General features: G+C 46.7%; 1 protein-coding gene across 3 annotated transcripts in view; it reads right to left on the bottom strand.

Annotated features, from left to right (window-relative positions):
• Positions 1-15,270, bottom strand: part of nrxn2b (neurexin 2b) — a 1,271,620-nt gene that overhangs the window by 365,873 nt on the left and 890,477 nt on the right. Inside the window, exon 1 of one of the 3 annotated variants that reach the window (XM_060917061.1) lies at positions 155-502. The exons of the other annotated variants lie outside the window; for them this stretch is intronic. Within the exon in view, the coding sequence (XP_060773044.1) occupies positions 155-476 (322 nt within the window). The 5' untranslated portion in view covers positions 477-502. Of the gene's footprint in view, positions 1-154; positions 503-15,270 lie in introns of those variants that run through there. 3 annotated transcript variants of the gene reach the window in all.

Genomic DNA, 15,270 nt, shown 5'->3' with positions numbered 1-15,270 from the left:
TAGGACAAGTCGCAAGGACACATTTGAACAATTATTCTTTCTCAAACATCATGGAACCACAAATGAAAGCAAGGTTGTCAATCTTTTGTCATTATTTGGGACAAAAGAGCTATTAAATTGCAGAGAAATATAATAAGAGGAAAACTTGACCTACCATGGCCCCCACGTGTAAGGAAGGGCATCCTGTTGATGGCAATAGGAACAGTGCCATGTTTGTTGTGAAAATGGTGGACATGGTGAGTCGTGCTCAGACTAGATGAGACTCTTGCTGAGACAGCAGGACCAGGGAAAGCTAGTAATGACAATGACAGGACTAGCCTCCATAAACTGGCCCAAAACACTCTGGGTGGGGCTGAGGGCGGGGCATGTGGGGTGAGTACTAATCCACTAAGCAAAACAACCGCCCAAAGAGGGAATGGAGAGGGGAGTGGGACTTCCATGCCCTGCCTCCTCATATGATAGAAACAGAAAGACATCAGACCAATGCAGGATCCATAATTCCTAGATTCCCTTTGAGAGAGGGATACTTAAGAGATCAGCAGCAAAAAAAAAGAGGAAAAATCCTAAAAAAAAAGTTTAAAAATGCATGTTCAGAACAAAATATCCAATCAAAAACAGAAGAGGAATCCTGCTCCAGGGGTTGCAGCTGCGTATTCCGACGATGACACAATTCCTTATTCCTCCGGAATGTTCTGAAGCTCAAGAGGGGAAAAAAAAAATCCTTTCCAAAAAAAGTCCAAAACAACAGGAAAAAAAGATCATCACCAAAAATAAGCAATGATTGGAAGACAGTACCTACAATGAGGTGTTTGGTCATCCAAAACTGACAGCCATGAAAAACTGAATGAACTTGGAAATATCTTTCAAACATCAGCCATCTGTCTTTAATGGTAATGTTTTAAAACGCTCAGTGTGGCGGTAATGCTTCTCTTACTGATCCTTGAGCTTAATATCATGTTCACGAGACTTCCGATCAAAATGCTGATCCATTATTAGCAAATAAATCTCTCCATCATAATTATTTCATGCCCAGATGCACATCAAAGAAAAAAAATATACAAATATAAAAATATATATAAAAAAATTGAGAAGAAAAACAAAAAAATGAAGAGCAAAAAAAAGATCAAATCTGAGATGACTGAAGAGCAGCCGGATACAGTTTCCGATCCTCAGAGGAACGCTGAGCACGGCAAAGTCTGCACCAGAGAAGAGGAGGAGAACGGAACAGTGGTAAAAGAGAGAAAAAAGGAAAAAAACAATACATGCCAACACAGACTAACTCAGAGACAGATCCTGTATACTTTCCCTTAAAGATGTGCATCTGGATGACTGCCATCAAGGATGAAAAGACAACGAAGGCTACCGTGTGTTTCCTCTCCGGCTGCTTTGCATCACAACACAAGAAGAAAACAACGTTCTCTCCCAGAAGCCCTTCTCCCTCGTGATCTCCCTCTTATTTTTCTACACCTCCAATGTTGAGGTTTCTTCGTTGCTCAGCAAAATGGTGTAGTGGGACTTCAAGTGCAGGAGGCTGCTGTTGTGCGTGCGGTTTTGAGGCACTCAAAGATTCATGAGAGAGGAGAGAAAAATCCATCCTGGGATGCTGGTATGGAAACATCTGCGAGCATGAGCAAAAAAGCAACGGCAGCCAAAGGACACAAGAGAGGGAAAGAGAAAGAGGATGGCAGTGCTACGGACATGATGAGTGTGTGTGTGTGGGTTTGTTGCTCCGTGCTCCTCAGCCTCACTCTCAGACTGAAAGATAGAGCAATGCAGACAGACAGAGAGAGAGAGAGAGAGAGAGAGAGAGAGAAGGTGGGAGGGAGAGAAACTGAGAAGGAGGCAGAGAGGAGGGGGTGACTGGCATGCAGACTTACTTACATGCATGAGACTGACATGAAAACCAAAGGTAAAATAAAGAACACAACCCTCCTAATTTCTTAGATTGCAATACTGACTGGTCTTTGATATTATCACTGGTAAAATGCTGTTAATAAGAGATACACAAGATGTGCAGATTGAGATCTCACATTTTCACTGTTATTCTCCTGCTTGCTAACTCTCTCTCTCTCTCTCTCTCTCTCTCTCTCACACACACACACACACACACACACACACACACACACACACACACTTATTTGTACATGACCAATTCCTTGACTAAATAAATAAAGTCTCAGTCGCAAAGAAATTTGCAACTCCCCCCCTCATCAGTGCCAGTGCCTATATTTAGACTGCTTTTGCATCTCCTTTTTTAATTTCCTCTCCCGGTCTTTTCTTTCTGCTGAATTCCCTTTCCTTTTTGATGTTATGCCTTTCCTTCATATTAGGTAGGAAAAGTAATGGGCAGAGTGAAAGGTCGGGGGGGGGGGGATTCTGGTCTTGTAGGGTATGAGACCATCTCAATAACACTTTTCTTTTTTGAAGGTCTACATTAACTGACTGCTTTGAAAGGAATATGTGTACACCTCCATATGCAAATATCCAAATCAGCCAATCATGTGGTAGCTGTGGACTGCATAAAATTATGCAAATACAGTTTGTTAATTTTGATATCGAGACATGGAAAAAATGTGGTCTCAGTGACTTTGACTGGTTGTTGGTCCGAGGCATACTCATTTGAACACATCAGAAACTGCTGATCTGTCCCAGATAACAGTTTCTGAAGTTTAGTCAGACTGGTGAGAAAAATAAAAAATATCATTGAGTGGCAGATCTGCAAGCGGAAATGCATTGTTGATAAGAAAGATCAAAAGAACATGGGTCAGGCTAGTTTGAGCTGACAGGAAGGCAATAGTAACTCAAATAACCACTCTGTACAACTGTGCTGAGCAGAAAAGCACTTCAAAATACACAATATGTTTAGCCTTGAGGTGTATGGGCTACAAGAGCAGAAATTCACACTGGAGCCAGTTTTATCAGCCAAGGACAGGAATTTGAGCGTACACTGTGCATGGAATCTTGATGGTTAAACCATTCAACCATTCAAAAAATCATTGTAGGCTATTAAGTCATGGACAGATTTCATCAATGAAAAAGCACAATGAAGAAAACCTGGCTGAAGAGTACCATAGTAGGTATCAGTGAGAGGTGGAAATACAGTAGCGCATACACACACAATTCATTAGTTCAGGTTCAAGAAAATTTTATAATTAACTATTGGTTTTAATACTATTATATCTACTGGCTTTGTGAAGGCAAATGAACATGCTGTTGCACCATAGATAGATTTGTCAGTAACGCGATAGAGAGCATCACTTTCAGTCAGACTACAAACATGGCCGATCTGAACTACAACACCCAAGAACCACAGTGCTCTCTATCGCCTGCCTATTAATTACACCTGTCACTCATTTCCTGGTTAATCAGCCCACGCTATATAAACACCTCTCCCACACTCACTCAATGCAAAGTATCATTCAGTGTCTTACCTGTCATACCAAGCCTTGTTATTCTGCCTGCCTTATGTTCTCGACCCTCATTATTGTCTCGTTCTCGTTGTTCTTTTGTCTAGCCCTTATTACTCTGTCTGTTGATTGATCAACCCCTGCCTGTCCCATGACTTTGATTTTGTCCAGCATTTTGGATTTGTTTGCCAGTTTGCGTTCCCCGCTCTCCCCTGCACATACATATGTAAGTGCCAGCATCCTGACAGGATACTTTGCCGCATACAGATGTAGCAGAGGAGGCGCGGCAGACTGCTCTGATCATTCAGGGGCACCTCTTAGGAGAACATCAGCAGATGCTCACTGATCTCAACACCAAGATGGCTCAGCTTGCTGCTATGATGCCACAGGCCCTCCTAATGCACCCCGAAGCTCCTCCGAGTCCCGCACTCCTACTTCCATGCCCTGAGAAGTATGCTGGGATGCGCTCAGCTACAAGGGGTTTCTGCTTCAGTGCTCCATGTCCTTCTCCTTGCTCCCACACATCTTGGATGAATGCAGGATTGCCGGATTTCTTTTGCTTTTAACCGGCAAAGCACTACAATGGGCCAGTGCATTGTGGAGCAGCAGAGGCGAACACACCACCTCCTATGACAGTTTTCTGGAGTTATTCAAGTGTGTGTTCGATCATGAACCATAAGAAACTGAAGTCGGTGACAGCCTACTCACCATCACCCAAGGTTCAAGGAGAGTCGCCAATTATGCCCGAGATTTCTGGACTCTTGCAGTCACCAGCGGATGGAATGAGCCAGCATTAAAGGTGATGTTTCACCAAGGACTTCACCCCTCAGTATTGAGTAAACTAGCATGCTGTGATGAACATCTTACTCTGGATGCTCTCATTGATCTCACCATTTGGCTAGACCATCTGCTATCCAGCCATCCATCCCTCCAGGAGGAAGCCAAGCCTGCCATGACCTCTGATTCTCCCTCTCCCATGGAAGTTTCTCGTGCTCACCTGAAACATTCCGAACAAGACTGGAGAAAGAAGGAGGGCTTGTGCTTCTATTGATGGAGCTCCAGTCACCCTATCATCCAGTGTCCAGTCTGCCCACCACGCACCAGCTCCGAGGAGGCCAAGGCTGATTCGGTGAGTCCCATGAGATCACTAGGAGCTTGATCTTTCAAGCTTCCAGTATTACTGAAACTGTCTTCCTCTACCCACATGCTATCTGCATTTATCAACTTGGGGCAGAGGGAAACTTCATCACCAGCTCAGTCATCCCACAAACTTGCTGCAGAGCCCACTCAGCATCCGGTCCATCGATGGAGGCCCCATAGGGGAGGGCCTCGTCACCTCCTGGACCGCTCCTGTGCATATTCAAGTAGGAGCTCTTTACTCAGAACAAATCTCATTCCTCATCACAGCTACCAAGCATCACAACATCATCCTGGGCCATCCATGGCTACAACTTCATGACCCACTCATCTCCTGGCAGAACAAGAAGATTCTCCAGTGGTCCCCGACATGTTTCCAGAACTGCCTCCGACATCCTCAGTTAAATCTTTCCTCCACCTCTGTAGAGAGTCCTCACTCTGACTCCCTGAAAGGGATCCCCACATGCTACCTGGACCTGGGGGAGGACTTCAGCAAGGGTAAAGCATGTGGCCTATCCCCACATCATCCATACAATTGTGCCATCGACCTCCTGCCTGGTACTTCTCCCCCACACAGCCACATTTACCCTCTGTCCCAGAATGAACAAGCTGCTATGGAAGAGTACATACAGGAGGCCTTCAAGCAGGAGTACATACGCCTATCCACTTCACCAGCATCAGCGGGATTCTTTTTCGTGGAGAAGAAAGGGCGCGGACTTTGTCTGTGTATAGACTTTCGAGGACTCAATCAGATATCAGTGAAATACCCATATCCACTTCCACCTGTGCCCTCTGCATTGGAACAGCTCTGCAGCACCACAATCTTCTCCAAGCTTGACCTATGTAATGCCCACAACCTGGTCCACATCTGCGAGGGCGATGAGTGGAAGACTGCCTTCAGTACCAGCATTGGCCATTTTGAGTACCAGGTCATGCTTTATGGCCTCTCTTTGGCACCAAGTGTATTCCAGTGCCTCATTAACAATGTGCTGTGAGACATGTTGGGGAGGTATGTCATAGCTTACATCGATGACATCCTGATCTAGTCCCCTGATGAAGAGAGTCATCTTAACCATGTTTGATCAGTACTCAAGTGCCTGTCTAAGAACCATCTCTATGTCAAGGCTGAGAAGTGTGAATTTCACATGAATAAGAGCTCCTTCTGGGGTACATCATCAGTGCTGAGGGGGTGAGCATGGACCCCTCCAAGGTAACTGGAGTCACATCCCAGCCCGTACCCACCTCGGTGAAAGAGCTCCAACATTTCCTAGGCATTGCAAACTTTTATCGTCATTTCATTAGAGGGTTCAGAACCCTCGTGGCACCCCTAACCTCCCTCTTGAAGAAGGGACCCAAATGCCTCCACTGGAACCCCACAGCTGAAGAGGCCTTCGACAGGCTCAAAATGGCTTTCACCACAGCCCCTATCCTTCAGCATCTGGACTCGACCCAACCTTTCACGGTCGAAGTGGACACCTCCAAGATTGGTATAAGAGGGGTTCTCTCCCAGTGCTTCGGTGAAAGGCCCAAGCTCCACCCAGTAGCATTCCTTTCCAAAAAGCTGACTCTGGCAGAGAGAAACTATGATGTCAGGAACCGAGAGCTACTGGCCATCAAGCTCGCCTTAGAGGAATGGATGCACTGGTTGGAGGGGGCCACACACCCCTTTGTCATTTTTACTGATGACAAAGTAAAAACCTCAAGAAGGCAAAAAGACTGAACCCATGCCAAGCCCAATGGGCACTGTTCTTCACCCATTTCAACTTCACAATATCTTATTGTCCTGGCACCAAAAACATCAAGGCTGATGCCCTGTCACACATCTTCAGCCCGTGTCTTCATGACCAGGAACCTCATCCCATCCTGACACCTGAATGCTTCATCCAGGCAATCACCTGGGACCTCGACAAGGAGATAAGGGACTCACAACCACAGAATCCTCCAGTCAACTGCCCACCAGGCTGCCTGCATGTCCCTAATCATCTCAGGAGTAGACTCATCACATGGGCACACTTCTCCTGCCACTGGTCATCCCAGCAGCCATCACACCCACCAACTGCTGTGAAACAAGTACTGGTGGGAGAACATGCTGACTGAGATCATTCGTTTCATCTCTTCATGCACTGAGTGTGCTCAAGCCAAGGTCCCTTGAACTCCTCCAGCTGGCAAACTATGCCCTCTTCCTGTGCTTCAGAGACCATGGTCCCACCTGACAATCGACTTCATCACCGACCTGCCACCAGCCCAAGATAACTCCAAAGTTTTGGACATCATTGGCCATTTCTCCAGGGCGCTGAGTCTCATCCCTTTATCCGGCCTACCCACAGCATTTCAGACCACCGAATTATTGTTCCAGCACGTGTTCCAATACTTTGGCATCCAAGAAGACATAGTCAGTGACCGTGGCCTTCAATTCATCTCTCGTCTGTGGGCCAGCTTCATGGAGCAGCTAGGGGTCTCAGTGAGCCTCACTTTGGGATATCATCCCCAGTCAAATGGCCAGGTAGAGAGAGCCAATCAAGTAATAGGATATTTCCTCTGAATCTTCTGCATGCGAAACCAAGGGGACTGGGCCTGATTCATTCCATGGGCCGAATATGCGCAAAACTCTCTCAAGCACTCAGCCACACAACTTACACCCTTTCAGTGTATGCTCAACTACCAACCTCCCCCTATTTCCTTGGGATGACTCTCCAGCATGGTTACAGGCCATGGAAGAGTGGTTCACCTGTAGCCAGTCAATTTGGGAGGAAGTTCACCAACGCATCATGTCAGTTATTGCCAAGTACAAGGAATACACCGATAAGCACTGAAGCAACAACCCCAAGTACTCTCCTGCTGATCAGGTATGGGTGTCCACCAGGGAACTTAGGTAACCCAACACATGCCAAAAATTACAGGCACGCTACATTGGACCGTACAAAGTGCTCTGGTGCATCAATGAAGTTTCCTATAGACTTAAGCTCCCACCTCACAGTTGTCTGTCACCCACCTTCCATGTCTCCTGCCTTAAACCCTCTATCCAGGGTCCCCTGTCTGAGAACATGCCCACCCCCGACTACCCATCTCCTAGCCCAGAAGAAGAACCCATCTACCAGGTAAACTCTACTCTAGATGTAGAAGAGGTCAGCTGGAGTACCTGGTAGATTGGGAGGGCTATGGACCAGAAGATCAAAGCTGGGTGGGAGCTAAGGACATCCTAGACCCTCTCCTTACTCAAGAATTTCACAACAAACACCCCAACAAGCCCACACCTAGAAGGAGGGGGCATCCTAGGAAGAATGTAGCTCCTGGAGGGAGCTCTTCGGAGGGGGAGGTGTCTATCAGTAATGCGATACAGAGCACCACTTCCAGTCAGACTACAAACATGGCTGATCTGAACTACAACACCCAAGAACCACAGCACCCTCTATCGCCTGCCTATTAATTACACCTGTCACTCATTTCCTGGTTAAACAGCCCACACTATATAAACATCTCTCCCACACCCACTCGATGCAAAGTATCATTCAGTGTCTTACCAGTCAAACCAAGCCTTTTTATTCTGCCTGTCTTATCGTGTTCTCGACCCTCGTTACTGTCTCGTTCTTGTTACTCTTTAGTCTAGCCCTTTTCCTCTGTCTGCCAATCAACTGACCCCTCCCTGTCCCTCAACTTCAATTTTGTCTAGCATTTTGGAATTGTTTGCCAGTCTGCATTCCCCGCTCTCCCCTGCACATACATCCGTAAGTGCCTGCATTTTGACAAGACTATATCCTGTAGGTGCAATAGGCTTATTAAATCAGTCTCATGTAAAAAGGGATCAGTCTCATAAATTCATTAATCATTAATTCAAGTCTCTAATAGTTTATAGCTAAACTATTAAAACCAATGGAATACTTAGTGGTGATGTTGCTATAGTTTACTGAGTATTGTAGCTCTAATGTGATACATTCACTCTAGAGCTATAACATTTATATAACAACCAAATGGGCAAAGGCAATTAGAATACTTGTTTGGCAGAGGTTGGCACTCAGTGAAAGTTTGTAGCAATAAACAGGACACAGTTTATTCCAAAGATGCCATTAATTGAAATAGCTGACAAACTAATACTGATCAGATATAGTAACAATAGCAGCCAAGGAATAATTCAATATAAATGGTGATACAATGTATACAAATAAGAATCAGTCATGTATATGTAGATAATTAAGGCACTAATGGTGATCAGAAGTAATAAGCTATATGCCAGTGTTACAGTGTAGGGGCGAGTGGATGTTAAAATGTGATAGGGAAATCATGTGTTTGTGTGTCTGTATGAGGGTGTGTGTATGAGTAGGTGTGTGTGTGTAAGAATATATATGTGTGTGTGTGTGTGTGTGTGTGTAATGAGAATGGAATGCGCAAGCCTTGTGCCAGGCCCCGCCTAGAGGGGGATGGTCAACAAAAAGAGCGTGAAAAGGGGAAACAAAGGATCTGTAGTTTAAACTAGTCCCGGCTAGGCCTTAAACCCAACTTCTACTCAACCCTTAGCTACTCCTGAAATCCCAATGAGTGTAGTGTGACGGAGGGAGTTAAAAAGAGAGAGCACATGCATAATCTAAATACAGATAGTAAACAAAGTAAATCAAACAACACGCGGTCTAAGACCGACTTTCATGTGAATCAAAATGCGTACATTTAAACCATAAATGAATTCAAATAAACAACACTCTTCACATTCACTAGCCACAACTAAGACTAACAATTGCCCAGATGCCAGCCTTACTTGAGATCGCTCTTGCTTGGCGACTGAAAGTGTGCCGTCTGTTATCTGAAGACAGCGCGGAACGCAGGTCCAGGGAGAAAACGGTTTTGTTCCTTTCACTTTTAGTACAGCTCATCAGCTGAAGATCTTCGGTGTCCTGTCGGTCGTCCGATGATCTGGAAGGAATCTTGTTTAGAGTTCATCAACGTTGAGAAAGGGAAAAGGGATCCGGTCACCTTTTCTCTTTGAAATACTGTGTGGGCTGCAGTAACTAACCGGTTCAGTTATTATTACAACTATGCGAAGATCAAATACATTGAACTTTGGCTAAAGGAACGGTATCAATAGCTCGTTCTTTGTCCTTCTGTAGCACCGATGCAACGGCTTCTCTTTCACGCATGGAATCCACCACCAGAGAGAAAGAATTTCGATTCCACCATGGGTTTAAAGCACAGTCGTGACATCACTGCATTTGGTATCCAGTATCATCTCTGTATCCAATACCATTACAGGGAGTCAGAAGAATGGGTGGAGATAGAACATGGCATCAAGTGCAGGGATTGGTGTGTTCAATGCTGTACAGTGAAAGGGGGAAGATTACTATGGCTATGGCATGGCAGTCCATCCCTACAATCCAGAGAGAGAATGTCCATCTCATCACTAAGAGAATTGCAAGGTACAGAGACAAATGAAAGTGGAAAAGGCATTGCAGCGATATCTGCACTGTAACATCAGGTATGAACCTCACCAAATGGAGCCAGACATTACTCATCTTCCAGGTGGACAATTTGTGTCATTCTTTTTCTGTCTCTGATGTCTTAACCTAGCATAATGATAATGTTATGCCCAACAAAAAAGCCAGTGATGGGGATTAATTCCCAAATGAATCACACTGCCAGTCTTGATGTCCCAACAATAAGATGTTTTTCGTGCTTGTGGAAGGGACTCTTTAATCCTTGTATGGTTTTATTCAATTCCTCTCCCTCCCCTAGTCTTTTTTGCAGTGGTTTCATTACTAAAGTGAGAACATCTCATCTCATCTCATTATCTCTAGCCGCTTTATCCTTCTACAGGGTCGCAGGCAAGCTGGAGCCTATCTCAGCTGACTACGGGCGAAAGGCGGGGTACACCCTGGACAAGTCGCCAGGTCATCACAGGGCTGACACATAGACACAGACAACCATTCACATTCACACCTACGGTCAATTTAGAGTCACCAGTTAACCTAACCTGCATGTCTTTGGACTGTGGGGGAAACCGGAGCACCCGGAGGAAACCCACGCGGACACGGGGAGAACATGCAAACTCCACACAGAAAGGCCCTCGCCGGCCCCGGGGCTCGAACCCAGGACCTTCTTGCTGTGAGGCGACAGCGCTAACCACTACACCACCGTGCCACCCAAGTGAGAACATATAGAAAATAAATTCACCAATAACAAGTGCTGAGAGTATCACCCATTTCAGAAATGTACCATGCATTATCAATTCATCGACATTGCTAACAAAAAAAAAATCCTAGCAGGCAGAATTAGTAAAAAAAAAACCTATAACCTTCATGTGAACAGCGTACATTATAGATCACACATTCTACACTGTGTTTATAGACAGAGACCATTAATAAACCTGATCTTGTTTACTATTTGCAAAACCAAGACTGCATCCAAATACACATACTTCCATATTATTAGTATGCAAAAAGCAGGATGTATCATGTCTGAATTCTCAGTAGGCATTTAATAGTAATCGAATGGTACCTGGATGATCTACTAGATTCGTAGCACTGTTGAGGTACTTGAGACAGGGCTTGGTCTTAAGACCATTTGTTGAAGGTCTCAGTCTTGTCATGGAATTTACTGTGTTTTTACTTGGTCTTGTCTCAGTCTTGGACATAGAGACTCAGGATTTTATTTCAAGACCGGTCAAGATCACAACTGTGGGGATTTCATTAAATTGCCTTTGCAATGTCTGATTTATTTGTTAACATTGTTACTGTGATTGGATGTAAAACTTCCTGCTTCAAATGCAACCAATAACATAACTCATTGTTAATTCAAAATATTTGTTACTGTTAAAGGTCTGTCACCCCTCCCGACTCCCTTCACACCCACTGGTCTGGTCCTGGTCTTGACTCAGTCTCGCCCTGCTTTGGTCTTGGTCTTGTCTCGGTCTCAATACACTCTGTTCTTGGTTTAGGTGGTCTTGACAACAAGACTAATTCATAGTATACCAGTCCCAAGCTACTTTATACTACACTGTTCCATAATTCAGCTGGAGCCCCTGAAAAAACAAAAAAGAAGAATTTCCCTTGGAAAAATAGAAAGAAGATGTCTGTCCAGAGTGAAGCCAGTTGTTGCAGTGGTGTACAAATGTATCAGGAATTGATGACACATTTCTGCCATTGCATACATGCATTTTAGTTCTGTGGCATATGCGAGTATGCATCATGTATGAACAACCAGGTCAGAGGACAGGTAAGATGGTGGCAGCGTACATCTGAATTGTGTCCTTACTACTTGCTTGCATTCTTAGAGAATGTATTGTAGTTACGGTCAGGTGTTAGGTACTTAACCATTGTTAGTACATACTGACAGTGTTAGGGTTTTGCTGGGATTCGAACCTGGTTCGTTGGTGTGATAATCCAGCAAACCCCCACTAGGCCACCAGGGGGATAACTCAAATGCAGAGGCGTGAGGCAGAAGTAGAAAAAGGTATCAAAAGGTTTATTTACAATATATACACAAAAAAATCCAAAAAGTAATAATCCAAAAACGCTCAGAAGATATAAGGGAAAAAATAAAAAATCCAAAAGTACAAAACAAAAGCCAAAAAAACAGAAAAGGCAAAAATACCAAAGCTCAGAAGATCCAAAAACACAGTAACTACTAGGTCCAAAAGAAAAGCAAAGTGCAAAACAAAGAACACGGTACAGAGGAAACTGGAGATAAACATAACAGCACAAAGACTCCGTGACAAGAGGACTGAACTAAGGGGGTATAAATACACAAACTAAATTGAACACAGGTGAAAATAATCAGGACTAAACAGGCAATTAACACAAACACAAAACACAGGAACAGTGGCGGCCTCTAGAGGCCAAAACAAACATGACACAAAAAGGAAATAACAGCGGCCTCTAGAGGCCAAAACAGTCCTAGTCCTAACAGGACCCCCCCCTCTAGGAGCGTCTCCTGACGTTCCCAGGGCGATCCAGATGGGCCGAATGGAAGTCCTGACACAGTTCTTTATCTAGGACATCCCGAGCAGGAACCCAGCAGCTCTCCTCAGGACCATAGCCCTCCCAGTCCACCAGATATTGCAACCCGCCGCGGACCCGGCGGGAGTCAAGCAGGTGATGCACAGTGAACACAGTCTGACACTGGAAGATGCGGGGGGTGGGGGGTTCCTAGGGGCAGGGGCATACGTAGACATCAGTATGGGCCGCAACAGGGAAACATGGAAAGTGGGGTTGATCCTCAGAGTCCGGGGCAACTGGAGCCGGTAGGAGACAGGGTTCACCCTGCGCACCACCTTGAAGGGGCCAATGTAGCGAGGAGCAAGCTTGCGGTTCTCCACCTGCAGCGGAAGGTCCTTAGTGGACAGCCAAACCCGCTGCCCAGGGCGGAAAGCGTGTGCAGGTCTTCTATGGCGGTTGGCCTGAGTCTGGTTGGTTCTGGAGGTCTGTATGAGGGTCTTCCTGAGCTTGCTCCAGGTCTTGCGACACCGTCTCACATATTGGTTGACCGAGGGCACCCCCGCGTCCTCCTCCTGGTCCGGGAACAGAGGTGGCTGGAACCCGAATTGGCACTGGAATGGCGACAGCTTGGTAGCCGATGACTGCAGGGTGTTGTGCCATGCAGAAGCGTGGGTGCCATGCAGAATGGGTGCCATGCAGAAGCGGTCCTTGAGGTCTTTGAATGCCTTTTCTGCCTGAGGAGACCAGACATAAGATCCACCTGTCCCTTTGGTGAGGTCCAACATGGGTGCTGCTACAGAACTGAAGTTCCTGATGAACTTGCGGTAGAAGTTAGCGAATCCTAAGAACCGCTGAACCTCCTTAACAGACTTGGGAGTAGGCCAGTCCCGGACGGCCAGGGTCTTGGCAGGGTCCATTTGGAGTTGGCCTGTCCGTACAATAAATCCCAGAAAGGAGACCTCGGGAACATGAAATTCGCATTTCTGGGCCTTGGCGAACAGATTGTTCTGTAGCAGCCTCTGGAGAACCTGGTGGACATGGTGGCGGTGCTCCTGTACGGTCTTGGAAAAGATAAGGATGTCGTCGAGGTAGACAAAAACATACAGGTTAATCATGTCCCTTAAGACGTCGTTGATTAGGGCCTGAAAAACAGCTGGTGCATTGGTGAGTCCGAAGGGCATCACCTGGTATTCGTAGTGCCCAGACAGGGTGTTAAAGGCAGTCTTCCACTCGTCTCCCTGTCGGATACGGATGAGGTGATATGCGTTCCGTAGGTCCAACTTGGTGAAGACGGTGGCGCCTTGGAGCAGGTCGAAAGCTGTGGACATCAGCGGAAGGGGATATCGGTTGCACACAGTGATCTTGTTCAGGCCCCTGTAGTCAATACATGGTCGGAGCCCCCCATCCTTCTTGCTGACAAAGAAGCCGCCGGCACCAGCAGGTGAGGTGGAGGGTCGAATGAACCCAGAGACCAGGGCATCTTTGAGGTATTCCTCCATGGCCTTGCGTTCTGGCTGAGAGAGGGAAAACAGTCTGCCACGAGGAGGGGTAGTCCCAGGAAGCAAGTCGATGGCACAGTCGTAGGCCCGGTGCGGAGGAAGAACGGCGGCCCTGCTCTTGCTGAAGACCTCTTTGAGATCCCAGTACTCTGTGGGAACTTGAGATAACTCGGTGAGATCAGGGGGCTCGGCAGGAGACACAGGAGAGCTAGAGAGCAAACAAGAGGCATGGCATGCAGGGCCCCATTCCACAACCTGGCTTGTTACCCAGTCTATGCGAGGGTTGTGGCGAGTAAGCCAAGGAAGGCCTAGAATAACTGGGAACTCAGGTGAAGGAATCAGGTGCAGGGATATTTCTTCCTTGTGACCTTGAGACTGGAGGAAGACTGGAGAAGTAACTTGGGTGACTCTTCCATCACCTAACGCTTGGCCATCGAGGGCAGACACAGACAGTGGGACTTCAAGAGGTGCAGTCGGAACATTGATACTTTGGGCGAAGTGAATATCCATAAAGTTCCCAGCCGCCCCTGAGTCTAACAAAGCTTGACAAGAATGGACAGACTCACCCCAGGAGATGGAGACCGGGATGTAGATTCCTTGGCTAGGGAGTCCGGGAGAGAGGGTAGGCCCCGTCACAACCCTCCCTTGGCTGGACGGGGCGGTCCTTTTCCCGAGAGTTCAGGACATGATGCTCGGAAGTGACCAGGCTTGCCACAGTAGATGCAGCACTTGTCCCTCCTTCTGCGCTCCCTCTCAGATGCGGAGAGGCGAGTACAACCCACTTGCATGGGTTCTGGACAGTCACTGAAGGAGGTAGACAGGCTCCAGGTAGAGGTAGGGAGGCTGGGGGGGCTCAAGACTTGGCGGCGTTCTCTAATCCTGTTGTCCAGACGAATAGCATGTGAGATGAGAGTTTCGAGGTCACTTGGGCATCCAGTAGAGGCCAGACCGTCCTTGATGGGGTCAGACAAACCATGGTGGAAGGCTGACACCAGGGCAGTCTCGTTCCATCCACTTACTGCTGCAAGCGTCTGGAACGAGATGGCGTAATCTGCGATGCTTCCTCCTTGCCGGATGGACATGAGCTTTCGGGCTACGTCGGTACTGATGTCTGCCTGATCGAAGACCCGAAGCATCTCTTCAGAAAACAGCTGGAAATCAAGGCACTCAGGTCCCTGTCTCTGCCAGATAGCAGTAGCCCAGGCTCGCGCCTTACCAGCTAATAAGGTTATCACAAAGGCAATCTTGCGGCGATCCATAGTGTAGGTGGTAGGCTGAAGCTCAAAGGTGAGTTGACACTGGGTAAGG

This window comes from Neoarius graeffei, chromosome 3, assembly GCF_027579695.1.
Source record: "Neoarius graeffei isolate fNeoGra1 chromosome 3, fNeoGra1.pri, whole genome shotgun sequence".
Classification (NCBI taxonomy): Eukaryota; Metazoa; Chordata; class Actinopteri; order Siluriformes; family Ariidae; genus Neoarius; species Neoarius graeffei.
Note: the sequence above shows the minus strand (reverse complement) of the source record. Positions and strands in the feature narration are given on the sequence as shown.